The 12,852-nt window shown below is 47.7% G+C and overlaps 1 protein-coding gene across 1 annotated transcript in view; it reads left to right on the plus strand.

Moving 5' to 3' along the window:
• The window catches only part of nphs1 (NPHS1 adhesion molecule, nephrin), a 39,182-nt gene that overhangs the window by 11,939 nt on the left and 14,391 nt on the right, over positions 1 to 12,852 (plus strand). Inside the window, exons 5-13 of the mRNA XM_053843852.1 lie at positions 844 to 947; positions 2,437 to 2,558; positions 4,272 to 4,367; positions 8,793 to 8,934; positions 9,428 to 9,552; positions 9,726 to 9,891; positions 9,960 to 10,089; positions 11,855 to 11,995; positions 12,437 to 12,577. Of these exons, the coding sequence (XP_053699827.1) occupies positions 844 to 947; positions 2,437 to 2,558; positions 4,272 to 4,367; positions 8,793 to 8,934; positions 9,428 to 9,552; positions 9,726 to 9,891; positions 9,960 to 10,089; positions 11,855 to 11,995; positions 12,437 to 12,577 (1,167 nt within the window). The remainder of the gene's footprint in view (positions 1 to 843; positions 948 to 2,436; positions 2,559 to 4,271; positions 4,368 to 8,792; positions 8,935 to 9,427; positions 9,553 to 9,725; positions 9,892 to 9,959; positions 10,090 to 11,854; positions 11,996 to 12,436; positions 12,578 to 12,852) is intronic.

The raw sequence follows: 12,852 nt of genomic DNA on the forward strand, positions 1-12,852 counted from the left end.
GATTGAATTAGCTTCTGTCAAAGGCACAAAATTGCTTCCCTGCGCACCGACACTCGTGATCCGCGCGCTTGCCAGGTGCCCATACATTAGAATTGGGCTGTAGATTACTTGTAATCCCAGCGGCACCTCAGCATCAAAGATATAAAACCTCTTGTCATACCCCGTGATAACATTGGTGTGGATGTGTGATGCTGTCTGGCTCTCTCGCTGCGACCATCAACAATGCTGCCGTTTTCTCGTGCGCACAGGAGCACATGAGGAGACTGAACTGCACAACTGCGTAAAACAAATTGCTGACACGACTGTGGTTCTGTCAGTGTCTCCGTCACTGGATGTTAAATTGTTTTGACGCTGCAACGTCGTGAATCCAAAATAATTCTTGCTCTCGAGTTTCACATGAGCTTGGACTCGTTTTAAATTTCAGATCTTCAGGTGAGAATTTTTCCGACTTCCATGCGTGGGAAACGATCTGCTGAGCTCAGCTAAAAAACATAAAAAAGCAACATTTTTTCTTGCTGTATTCAGACTCTTTCACAGGATATATTGTTTTCAAGGTTCTCCCCAGCGCTTTAGCAGGATAGGGACGCCCCTTCTGGACTCCGTCTTTTAAGGTGGGACCTTAAGGAGGACCATGAAGGATGTACAAAATCCGACACATAGCTGCCTCCATCCCCCAATTGGAGACATATATATATATATAGATTCACATTTTATATTTTCATACTTCATAGACACCAGTTTTAGCCAAGAGATGAGTCTAATTTGTATGATGCTACTTTTGCTATTATTCTCTGTCACTTTACTGTTGAAAAACTCTATCTCTGCCTTTGTTTACTGTTGAAGGGTCATCCCTCTGAGCACCGACAACGGCAAGCTGCTGACGTGTCGGGCCAAAAACCCCGCCCTCCTCAGGCCCGTGGAGTCCTCCATGACCATGAGTGTGTACTGTGAGTGTCTCATCTTGTTCCGATCAATGGCCGAAGTGTTTGACACACAAATATGCGAACAGAACCAGGACCTTTTGGGCTGCCTTACTTGAAGCCTAGCTAGTGTTTCCCGGGCCGGGCCATGAGGACGATGAGAGGGGTTGGGTTTAAATAAGTCAGGGTCTGATGAAATAGCTGTCATTTGTTTGTAATGCAGCTATTTAAAGTCAGACATTTAAAGAATTTCAGAATAAATTTGAGATCATCAGTGAAAATTTAAATGGGCTAACTGTCGGTGGCAGTAGCGCGCTCGCACCAGAACGTCATATAAGATGTCAGGGCCGAGTCCAGAGGATCCGGATGGTGATCCAGAACACCCCCAAATGTAACTATTCCTGTTGACCGTCACCAGGAATTTGATTTTTTTTAGCCGACATACAGACGAACGCTGGCGAAATCTCTGGACCCAGATCGCTTCCTGACTGATCTATCACTGCGCAACATGCTCCTCTGTCATGTCAAGCTCTGAGTGAGTGGGACTGAACATCTGCTCCAGCACTGCTGTAGTTAATAATAATGAGTCCAACGCAAAATAACCCAGAAACATTTGCGCGTATCAGCTCAAATTAAATTTAGACTCCACCGAGGCAGGAGTGGAAGCTGATTTACTTTGGTTTGCTTTCATGTTATTTCCACCAACACTGCAAAAATGATGATAAAAGTGCAGTTAAACACAAGGAGAGGACGACATGCATAATGTAGCGTCTGCTGTCACGGCTGCTAATGTTTTTATTTATTTGTGTCAAAGCCCCACTTATCACCAGAGATTAGAACCTCCCTGTTTATCCATAGATGATGGGTGAAGTTGTGTGCTTGTTGCTGTGTTGACTCAGGAGGGGCCGGCGACTGGAAGCTTGCACGGCTTGGCGCTGTCCTCAGGCTGACTCCACACCTTCATGTTGTCTCTCTCTGTACTCCTCCACATGAGATACTGTCACCAGCGACCAGCAGCAGCCCCTCGCTGCCCCTCTCTCTCTCTATATATATACTTGTACCATGGAGCGCGGCTCGGTGCTAATGTTGCAGAGCTGCGGCCACTGCTGCAGTCTTACTCAGCATGGCCGCCCATCAAAGCCGGAGCGCCGGCCATGTTCAGCCAGCCAGATTGTTAGCAAGGTGGCAGTTTGTCACCCTGGTCTGGGACTGCAGTAAACTGACAGCAGCAATAACAAAAGCCTGTCCCCTTTTAATTAACTTTACTGCATATATTGTGTGTAAAGTTGCTGTAATTTATTCCCATTGTGCTGGAGCATCTGCTCTTCTGCTTTATGGAGTCGGCCTTCTTAATCTGGACCCGCAATCCCGCACATTCACCCTATTTATGACCTGTCTCCAGCGAGCGTTCCCCTGATCAACCGCAGTCCCGTCACAACCATTTCCTCCGGCACCGTTTTTTAATGTTTTCCTCTGACGTTTGTCAAGAACAGCGATGTCTAATGTTCCCTGACAGTTCCACCTCAGCCCCCTGTTATTGTGGGTCTGGAGAAAGATGAAGTCAGCGCTGGGAGAACCATCCTGCTGAAGTGTGTGTCTGTCGGCGGAAACCCCCTGGCAACCCTCCACTGGACCAAGGTAAAGCTCTCCCAGCCACTTCCGCTGAGTCGTCACGCTCTTCCCAAACCCTCTTTGGGTCTTGACTCTGACGGGGAAGAGCGGCCGTCTTGAGATGAAAGGACAGATCTGCAAAAACCATGAAGTGAACCACCCAAATGATTGATACACTCAACCGATGCCCTCCTGGCTTGGTGTTTGAAGTGCAAACTGTCGGATTACACCCACATTTTGCATGGACGGCAGAGAAAAAATGGCCGGAGGTTGATTCTTATCAATGGGGTTCACATTTGCTTACCAGAGGAGCCAACACCTGGACTTTGAACTGGCCACTATGGCGAGGGAAAATGCCGCAAATCTTCAATTTCAGCTTCGGAGTGGCATCTTTTCACAGTGATGCCCTCTTTTTTCGGGCTTTAAAATTGCTATTGGATCCCAGAGGAGAGGGTTTCTTCTCATAAAATACCATGTAAATGTTCAGGAGAAGTGGATTGTTTTTCACTGTGCCTCGCCCTGACCGTAAGTGGAGCCACATGTGGAGCTACTTAGCGCCTAAGAAGCTGTGTGTGACCATCCTGACTAGATTGATTCATGTAAGGATCCCAAGGTAGTTCACCATTTAAAGTAGATCTTTTCAACTACAGTGCATTGACAATCAAACAGCCTTGGTGAAAAATGCACTAGCAAAGAGAAATAAAACATCAGTTTAGCTACCAAATATTGAATTATTTTCTACAATTAAAGACATTCAAAATTGACGTTTTTTATTTTTTGAGAGTAAATCAATAAACTGGTCACACATCCTTGTATTCAAGGAAGCTATGATTTGGTGTATTCACATACATATAGGTATCGATATCGCTGGTACCAGCCTGAATATGACTCAGTATCGGATCAGAAAGGAAACCAGTGGAATCAAACATCACTAGTTAGGACTGATCCGACACTGATCGTTGCACCTTCTCAGATAGAAGTGGGGGTCGGGGACTACAGTCAGACATGACTAGTCGATTGTTTTGTCGAAAGCTGGACAAGAAGATGGGCGGGAGCTTCTCTGCAGGGGGCTGCCTGAACCGTAGTACTCAAATATGCACAGTTGTACTCCATACTTTGCCACAAAAGTCCTGGCATAAAAGTGAAATAACAAGGAGAGCGTGGAGACCCTGAAACCATGTCGGCTGTGGTGAGTTTCCACTGTGTATTGTGGATTGGAAAACTCGCCGTGGTCACTTTTGGACTGATCAGAAGATCCAGTCCCACCAACCTAGAGATTGTTTCCAAGACTTTTAATTGGTTTTTAAGCTGCCATCAACCACGGGCTTTAACCACACACACCACATCCTGCCCCTCCCTTGAGCAATCGCCTGCAGTCCGCCACCCGGAGAGCTGATGAAACGGTGGTCTGGTGCGACCGCAGGACCGCTCCCGACCCAGTCCCGACCTGCGGGTCCGGACCACTTGATGGAGCAGCTCCTCATGCAAAGCACCGATAACCAACAGGGTTTAAACTCAGACTGGAATCCTTTGATGCAGCAGGGTTTATTCAGGTGAATGGGAAAACAGCCTGTCTTGGAAAAGCGCGGCGCTCATTAACCAGCGAGGGCCCTCTTTTGTTTGCAGGAAAAAGACTTGATCTTTCCTTTTACTCATGGAAATGAAGTCCGCGAACTCGTACTTTAATTAAAGATCTAGAGTTGTCAGCGGTTTCTGACCGGTGTTTGCTTCATCTGTCAGAACGGGGAGGTTCTGTCCAAGACATGGGAAGAAGACAGCGTGGCCCAGAAGTCTACCAGCGAGATCCGGCTGAGGATCACCCCCGAGGACAACCAGGTGGTTTTGTGCTGCGAGAGCATTAATGCGGTGTCTCCGTCGGCCGCGTCCGTCTGCCGCACCATCGCCGTCCTCTGTGAGTGAGAGTCATCCTCAATGTGCTGCACTGACACACACAAAGCCCCGGCAGCAACCCGCAGCAATGGATTATTAAGGATATTGACACGAGGCTGGGGAATATAATGGGAGTTTTACCTCCAAAACCAATTCTTCTGCTGTCCCAGCACAAATTCTAAAGCTAATATCATTAATGAAACTAATGGTTATGTGGCTGGAATGATGTTTTTTCTGCCTCCAGATCAGTGGAGCTGCAGATCATTGTGTTGTAGCTGTTATGCTAATTCAGCCAAATTACTTCAATGCACAGCCCTGAGGCGTCCAAGCTGACAGACATTCCTAAGGTCAACAATCTCCGCTTTTCTCTCTGAACTGAAAAGTGTGATGTAAATTCCAAATAAATATTCATCGCTCATAAGCATTCATTATCTCCGTCGATTCAAGGGCTGAGCTTTAGCGCTGAGTACGAGTATTTAAGGCGGATTATTATTGCACGACGCAGGGTCTATAGGTGTTTTACTATTTTTTGGATACTGTCATGAATTATAAAGGCACAACGGACTGTAATAAATTATGGATCCCCCCCCCACTAGCACTGAAATTACCTATCATATCTTGCGCATTTATATTAATAAGATTCATTGAAATGTGAAACAGGTATCATGCAAGTGATGATTCATGTTTCAGGGCAAAATGTGAATTATAGTCACAAAAAAATATATATATATATATGTGCTCTTCATTATTCATTCAAAGCCGTGTATTGCGTAAATGCATCGATACGATACGTATCCCGATACGTACATTGCGCTCTTGTTGGTAGAGTCCGCCATCATCTTAAGGGGAAAATAATTACACAGTGCAGAAAACTAAATTTCCTAGGCTAACATAGTAGTCAACGAAAATAACAGGTAGTATAGAAGGTAGTACTAAACATGTCCCTGCCATACTGTTCTCACTGTTCAGGTATTATTTTATGAAGGATCAATAAGGTGGATTTAAATAGTCAACAGTTAAATATCGCGATAGCTGAGTGGATCGATTCTTCGGATCAAGGGTGGAGGTGGGTTGTGATTTTCAACTCCCCGGCTGATTCCTGATGCGAACTACAAGTTGTGGTGTTAGTTTCAGAATGCTTTAGATCTGTCAAAATTCTCATGTTTATACGGAGTAATGCGTCCGTCGTAATGATGAATCTGATTAGAATTTTTGCTGCAGCACAGGCGAACACTCAGACAGACGTCATGATCCGCGCATGGCGGCGCGATCGCTGCCAAACCACGTTTGTTGAAATCCTCTCAGCCCTCTGCACCTTTCACACCCTCGCTCGAGTGTCTGCTGTTCTGGGAGGATAAAAGCTGTCATGAAAGTGGACCAAACCGTCTCTCACATTGCATCTCCAGATGGACTGAGATCCCGGGAATCGTGATGTTAGATCAGGTCAATGGTGACATCTCTCATTAGTTTCTAAACTTCCTTCGGATTTGCTCCTATTCATGTCGGCTGTGCTGAACTGCCCAGTCCATAGGTGGTTGGCTTTTAATGCCCCGACCAATAAGCTGCTTCCCTGAAAACCGTGGTTCTCTATCTACAGATTTATTCTAGTCGTTTCTTCCTTTAATCTTTTTCGGTCATTATCTACATTTCTTGGTGTCTATTTTCAGTCAGTATTTCCCTGGCTGTTTGGCCCGGGACGAGTCGAGCAGTGATGCAGTGTGTCGTGCCGTGAGCTAGTGGTGGTGTCAGGACTGCAGACTATTGATCGCGATCTCCCGCAGCCCTGGCTTGTGCGACTCCCATCCTTTATATGGCCCTTAAGTTGCTTCCTGAAGAGTCATGGGGCGAGAAAAAAATGTCCCAGAAAGGAAAATTCAGGGCGCTCTCTGTCCCCCAGGCCTTGAGTTTGACACACACTTTAGTGCTTCCCAGTGTGTTCTGTCGCACAAGTTTGTTCAGAACCTTGCGACACGTCAGTGCTAGGAAACATCCTTCATTATGGCATCAGGTGCGTTGACCTGGCGCCGCAGCCCCTCCCCCCGCCACAGCATCAAGGTCCCGCCAGGTCCCCGCCCGATGCCCCCCAGTCATCCGTTCAGAGAAGCAGAGCGCGACGCTTGGCTGCAGGCGCTCTCTGCAGCTGCAGGGCAGAGAACAGCTCTCACTGGTTTAATAGCGCCTCTACCTCCTGGCACTCGCAGTGAATTGAACTCTTTATGTGCAAATACCACAGGATTTACATGCGTGACTCCGCCCATGTCTGCGCCCTCAGTCTCCCCGAAGGCCTTCTGCATGTGACTTGCGCGCCTCCAGCGATTAAACCCCGTCTCCTGATATGAAACACACTTTAGAAGTGTCGAGGAGGAATCTCCTGAGAGAACCAGCGATTCTCACTGATGCGCCTCCCTGGTTCTCATCCAGAATAGCAGTGCTGTGATTAGAGCAGGGAGCTGTTGCGTGAGCTTCAGCTGGCTTGCCTTTACTCATCTGTTCTGGCCTGTTTGCCCACAGTCGAGCCGGCAGAGGTGACAGTGCTGGGCTCTCCTGCAGCCATCGAGGGGCAGCTGCTGAGTCTGAGCTGCAGCGCCAGCTCCAGTAACCCGCCCGCGCAGATCCGCTGGTGGCTGGGACACAAGGAGCTCAACGCCACCGTCGCCGTGTTGGAAGAGGTACGAGAGGTGAAACAAGGAGGCTGCTCGTCCACCAGTCAAGCTCATGGTTACTTTAGGAAACACTGACATACAGCAGAAGGAAAGAGCTCTCATCTTCTCAGCTCATCACTGTCATCACCCAGATCCAGGGGGGTTTAATAAGGAAGGCTATTTACTGATAGAATTTCCAAAAGTGAAGAGTACAAAAATCTAATAAAAGTCACTGAGATCTGCACTGTTCCAGAGTGGAGGAGCCGGTCACCACTTTAGACTGAGGCACAACTAGAGAGGGTCCTGGCTGGATCGTAGGGGGTCAGCACTTCAGAGCCAGTGAAGCTAACACTGGCGTGATGTTGTCTGTTCCAGCCAGTTAGAAGCTCTCAACCAGCAGGGGGCGTGAGAGAGACGCCTTGTTGATGCCAGTGGTTCTAGTTTCTAAGTCGACCTGTGCGAGCATGGCTTTGATTTTAGAGCTCATTTTCAACTGGAGGACACAGGACTGGGCTGTTTTTCCCGTGTGGGGGTCAAATAGGAGGCTGAGATTTCAAGCTATAGGAGTTTAGACGGGGGTCCAAGGCTGGTAAGAGAGATGGGGGAGGGAAAAATAAAATTGTAATCTAAGAAATTGTGTAATATTCCGATGGTGACCTCATCGAGACATCTTCGGACAGCAGCCTTGAGAGTTCTGTGTGGGGAAGTAAATCTGTGTGTCATCCGCATAGAAGTGGAAGGACACATGGTGACGCTGGATCATATGGAGTGTAGATTGAAAATAGAATGGGGCCTTAAGCAGAGCCTTGTGGCACACCACAGGTGGCTGTAGCTGAAGAGAAGCTCCTCCGGTGGCTGAAGAGATATGACCAGCTAAGAAAAGTGACTTCGAGGTGAGTGTGGAAATAGTTTATGATGTGTTCCATTCATCGATTCGATCTATTCCACACAGTCATGGGTTTCACAACAGAATTCTCCAACATGATACAAATGAACGATTCAGTTTCCAGCTTAACTCTGACCATTAAAACCCTTTAACATTGAATGAAAGATGTTTGTCGTCACAAACTTGACATTGGCGAGCGGAAGATTTGCCCCTCAGCAGAAGCAGTGTACACTGTGGCGAGGAAAAAAGACCCGGTCGAATTCAAAGTCATTCTCGACCTGAAATGTGGGCACGTCTCTGCCTAATGCGATGAAAGGCGCTGGCGTGACCATGAGCCGTTTGTGAATAGGCCGTCTCCAAATGAATAAGCATTCATTTCCAAAAAGAATCTTCCACCGCTCTTTTGTGTCTGTTAATAAGATCAAAGTGAATAAAGGCTGACACAGGAGATGAGCATTATTAAACAAGCGCGGCGCTCGTCTGGCAGCGGCATGCTCCTTTGATCTGCCTCTCAGTGCTTGTGTGCATCGGAAACAGTGTGAGGTTAATGAAGACTGATGCTCCTGTCCAGTGACTTTGTGCGAGTCTGACTCCGGCTCTTACTGTAGTCACTCCAGTGATGGCTTCAATAAGCAGGTGCTCTGCGTCGGCAGGAGCAGCGCGGGCAGGTGCCGGACCGAGCTCCGCTCAGATTTATGAACGCTCCTGCTACATCCGTTATCGCACAAGCTCATTTGCCATCTGTGGTCACGTCTCTCACCCAGTGTGAGTCGATGTTTTGGCCCAAAGACAGAGAGCGAAAAGACAAGCCTCATGACATAGGTGTCCTCTCTGTGCCTGCAGGGAGACAACGGAGGGATGAGAACCACCTCCAACGTGACCCACCGGGTCTCCAGAGAGGAGGACGGGCTGACGCTCACCTGTGAAGCTTTCAACAAGGGCACGCGTTTCTCCAAAGTCCACACGTCCATACTGAGAGTCTACTGTACGACATTCTGCAAGAGCGTCCCACTTCTATTGGTTTACCTGTTGTGTAACTGTTGCTTGTGTACAGGGTTTATATATATATATATATATATATGTATATATATATATATATATGTTTTTTTGTGGGAGAATTAGAAAAATGAAAAATATATAACTTAACATAACTTTTTTGTTTCTTTTTTGTATTTTATTTATTTAACTTGAATTTATTTTTTATTTATTTTTTTATCAGAGTCAGTAGACTGTCTTACAAATCTTCAAATGATATTTGGATCCAGATAGTAATCCGGTAAATTTTAATTGTTATCTCAATGAAATCTCAAAATATTAAACGTTTTTTTTTATAATTTTATTATGAAAAAAATGACCCCACAGCAGAAAATTTTGTGTAAGATGACTAGACGACTTAATGATATAAAGTATAAAACTCCCCAATTAAAAAAGAATGTTGCAGAAGGTGGGAAAGAATATGTCTTCCGTCTTCCTCTCAGATCCCCCTCAGAGAGTTTGGCTCGAAGGTCCTCCTGAAGACGTTCCTCTTCATTCAGGAACCACAGTTCGTCTGATCTGCTTCTCCTCTGGAGGAAATCCTGCCGGAGATTTAATCTTCTACAAGGTTTGTCTGTTTGTTTATTGAGCCGTTATTGACACGATGCGAGTGTTTAAATGGTTGGAGACCTCACAGGACAGATTTGCCACATCAATCATTCATGGTCCACCAGCAGAAAGCACTGCTGCCAGACTCATAATGCACTGCAACAGGCCAAACCTCATGAAATCCTCCCACAGAATGGCCGGGTGGTGGACGCGATGAAGCAGACAGCCTTCGACAGGGGAGTGACTCGAGAGCTGCTCCTGGTCCTGAGTGCCACTGACAACATGGCGACATACCGCTGTGATGCCACAAATGAAGCCGAGCAGACCATCTCGGCTCAAACCAGGCTGATGGTTTATTGTAAGTCGCTCTGTGTATTTCCACGCCGTCAGCGCGAAGCCCACTCAGACCCCTGTGTGATCCTGAAGACCCGGCTCTGAGCATGAGCATCAGAGCCTCAGAAGAGCATCCGAAACGGGGCCAGACCATCACGCTGGAGTGTCTCTCTGGGCCCAGTAATCCAGCGGCGGAAGTCACCTGGAGCATGGGCACACAAAGGTATGGGAGATAGACACAATGGGACGGTCAAACCTAACAACATGAGATGTATATTGCACCAAATGTCAGCTATGGTGGGCACAGCAAGGTCAGTGGCTAACTGAACCAGAAAGGAACTCAGAGAGGGCTGACCTCTGCTTTTTTACTCAATATTAATGTCGTACAGTCAGTTTATCCATATATTGTTTTGAAGTATTGAAAATGTTATTTATACCTTTTGGACCCCTCTTGCTGTCCCTAGTGTCCATTGGCTCGTGTATATCACCATTTCTCATCTGTGACTTATGACTTTTCTGACTTAGCTCCGCCCACCTAGCAGCCAGTACATGGCGGCTGCCGGGAAGTTGCTCTTTTTAAAGGCCCAAAAAGGCATTTGTGAGGCATCATCCATCCCAATCCACCTTCAATATTCACCCCTCTACATGGCATGTTCCCTGCCTCCTTGTTGAGATGAAGCCATGTGCTACGGCAAACGCTCACATTTGCCCACAAATACTGCTGCCAAACATTCGGACGTGAAAGATTCTGAATGAATTCATAAATGTCCAAATTCCTCAAATAGACGGAACTGAAAAGAAGAATTCACTAGAACTCACCAGGAACTAGCAGTTAACGGAAAACTATAAGACACAGCGTGCGATGGATTTACTCCAGTATAATTCTTGATTTCTTGTGTTTTTTAAACACTTAGCTAGCTATGGACAGCGACCAGCTAGCACGTTTCTTTGCTCTTGAAAAGTTGCTGCCATTCCTCAGTGCTGATGGGTCTGCGGGGTTTATGGCCTAGGTTCCCGGGGCTGGTGGAGCCCCCTCGGAAGGCGCAGTATGGCGGGGTCGTGGTGCGCAGTCTGTTGTCGCTGAGTCTGAGCTCACAGCATCACGATCAGCGAGTCATCTGCCAGGCCTGGAGCCCCGTGCTAGCAGAAGGCGCTAACACATTCTTCAAGCTGGGCGTGCTGTGTAAGTCCAAGTGGGATCATCTCCAAATGGTGTGTTTGTTTCGTCTAGCCGTGAACTTTGGACCGGGCTGGAGCCCATTAAGCATTCGCACCAGAATCATCCAACTTTATAAAAAAGCATGTTGAAGCTGTGTGAACTTTTGCTCCGCTGTCAGCGCATCGCCAGCTTCAGGCAGAGCTTCCCTGCTCTGCCCTCTCCCACTGCCCTTCTTGGGTTTCTGCCTGGTTTCTTACTTCTCCCTTAAAATGCGACGGCTGCTGAATCAAAAACGGATGAGGAATAATTGCGTTGCTGTAAGCGTTTTAGCTGGTGCGCTTCGCACATTGTGCGCTTCTTGTTTACAGGGCACCTTTGTTGTGATTTGTGAGTCTGTGGCGCTCTGCAGCAGCGTGTCCTAATTGTGCATTTGCTTTGCTGCATGGCCATGTTTGTCTTTGATGCCGTTTCACAGGCAGCAGCCAACCGCCGCTTCAAAGCCCGCTGCTGTGTACGAGCATGAAGGAATGTCACTGTGTGTTTATGTGGAGCAGAAGTTGGACAACAACACTGTCACTGGCTGTTTTAATGCCTGTCCCTCTCACGCCTGCCTCTCCTTTACGCTCCCGTCCCCGCACTGTGTTTGCAGTTGGTTCGATGCTGAATTATTGGTGGGTTGTCGTCTTTCCAGCGCTCTGAATGTCATTAGTGTCTTTCTCGACTCGCTTACCCAACATGTTTTTGCTGTCATCGGATGTTACGTCAGCGCGCCTCTTTCTTCCGCCGTATTTTTAGCAGCACGGTGGAAACGTCTCTCTTTCTGTGTCAGATCCGCCCGAGTTCAGCCGCGACCAGCCCCGGCGGATCCAGGTGGTGGAGGACGCCGTGGCCGCCATCCCGCTCCTGGTCTCGGCCAATCCACCAGAGGTCTCGTGCGACTGGAGTCACCGGCGGGAGAAGCTGGTCAAAGGTGATCCGGGGCTCTGTGATCGCGGTGTAAACGGGGACCTAGTGGAGCTGAGGCAGCAAGTGAGCACTCAGCGCTGCCATCTAGGCTCTGAATAAAACATGACAGGTTAGCTAGCGTGGGCCCCTGCCAAATGAGATTCTCATTATGTCTCTAATGCATGCAGTCCAAATGAGAAGTGCTGTCTGTCCCAATCTAACACAACAGCTCGAGTCCTGGCCACTCCGATAACAGAGAACTCCTCCCTCAACACTCCAAACCAAGAGGAGAGCCGGTACATTCGTATCTGATCCGGCACATGAGGCGCCCATTGTTGGCCTAATGTGAGAATATGGTGGATCAATAATGCATGATTGGATGTCACTTAGAGACCAGTGGCCAGAGGACGTGCACTCCAAGAGCACGTAGTGAATTTTTAATTCAGCCTTGCTGTCTGAATATCAGAGAGGACTCTGCGCGTCTACTGGGCCGAAGACTTCTCGCTGGAGATTTGGAACGTGACCAGGAAGGACGCAGGGGTTTACACCGTCCAGTGCTCCAACGAAGAGGGCGCCAACCGCACCTCCATCACCCTGGACGTCCAATGTAAGGCGTGCTACATTTTGTCAAAATAGGTCGAGATTGACACTGACAGAACGCTGCTTCGATCAAGGAGCAAATTAGGCCCATAGAACTCCGCCGCTGCATTGCTTCCGATGAGATCCACTGTATCTCATCTTACAGAGGAGGGTTGTGTTGTCCGTGGTTGGGTTAGATGAGTTGTTCGGTCAATTTTTCCATCCCCAACAGGGGTTTTAAACATGCAGTTCATGGGCCATTTGTGGCCCTCAGTATGCAGTTTTGCAGTTCAGGGCGTTGAA

The sequence above is a fragment of the Synchiropus splendidus genome, chromosome 15 (genome assembly GCF_027744825.2).
Source record: "Synchiropus splendidus isolate RoL2022-P1 chromosome 15, RoL_Sspl_1.0, whole genome shotgun sequence".
Taxonomy (NCBI): Eukaryota; Metazoa; Chordata; class Actinopteri; order Syngnathiformes; family Callionymidae; genus Synchiropus; species Synchiropus splendidus.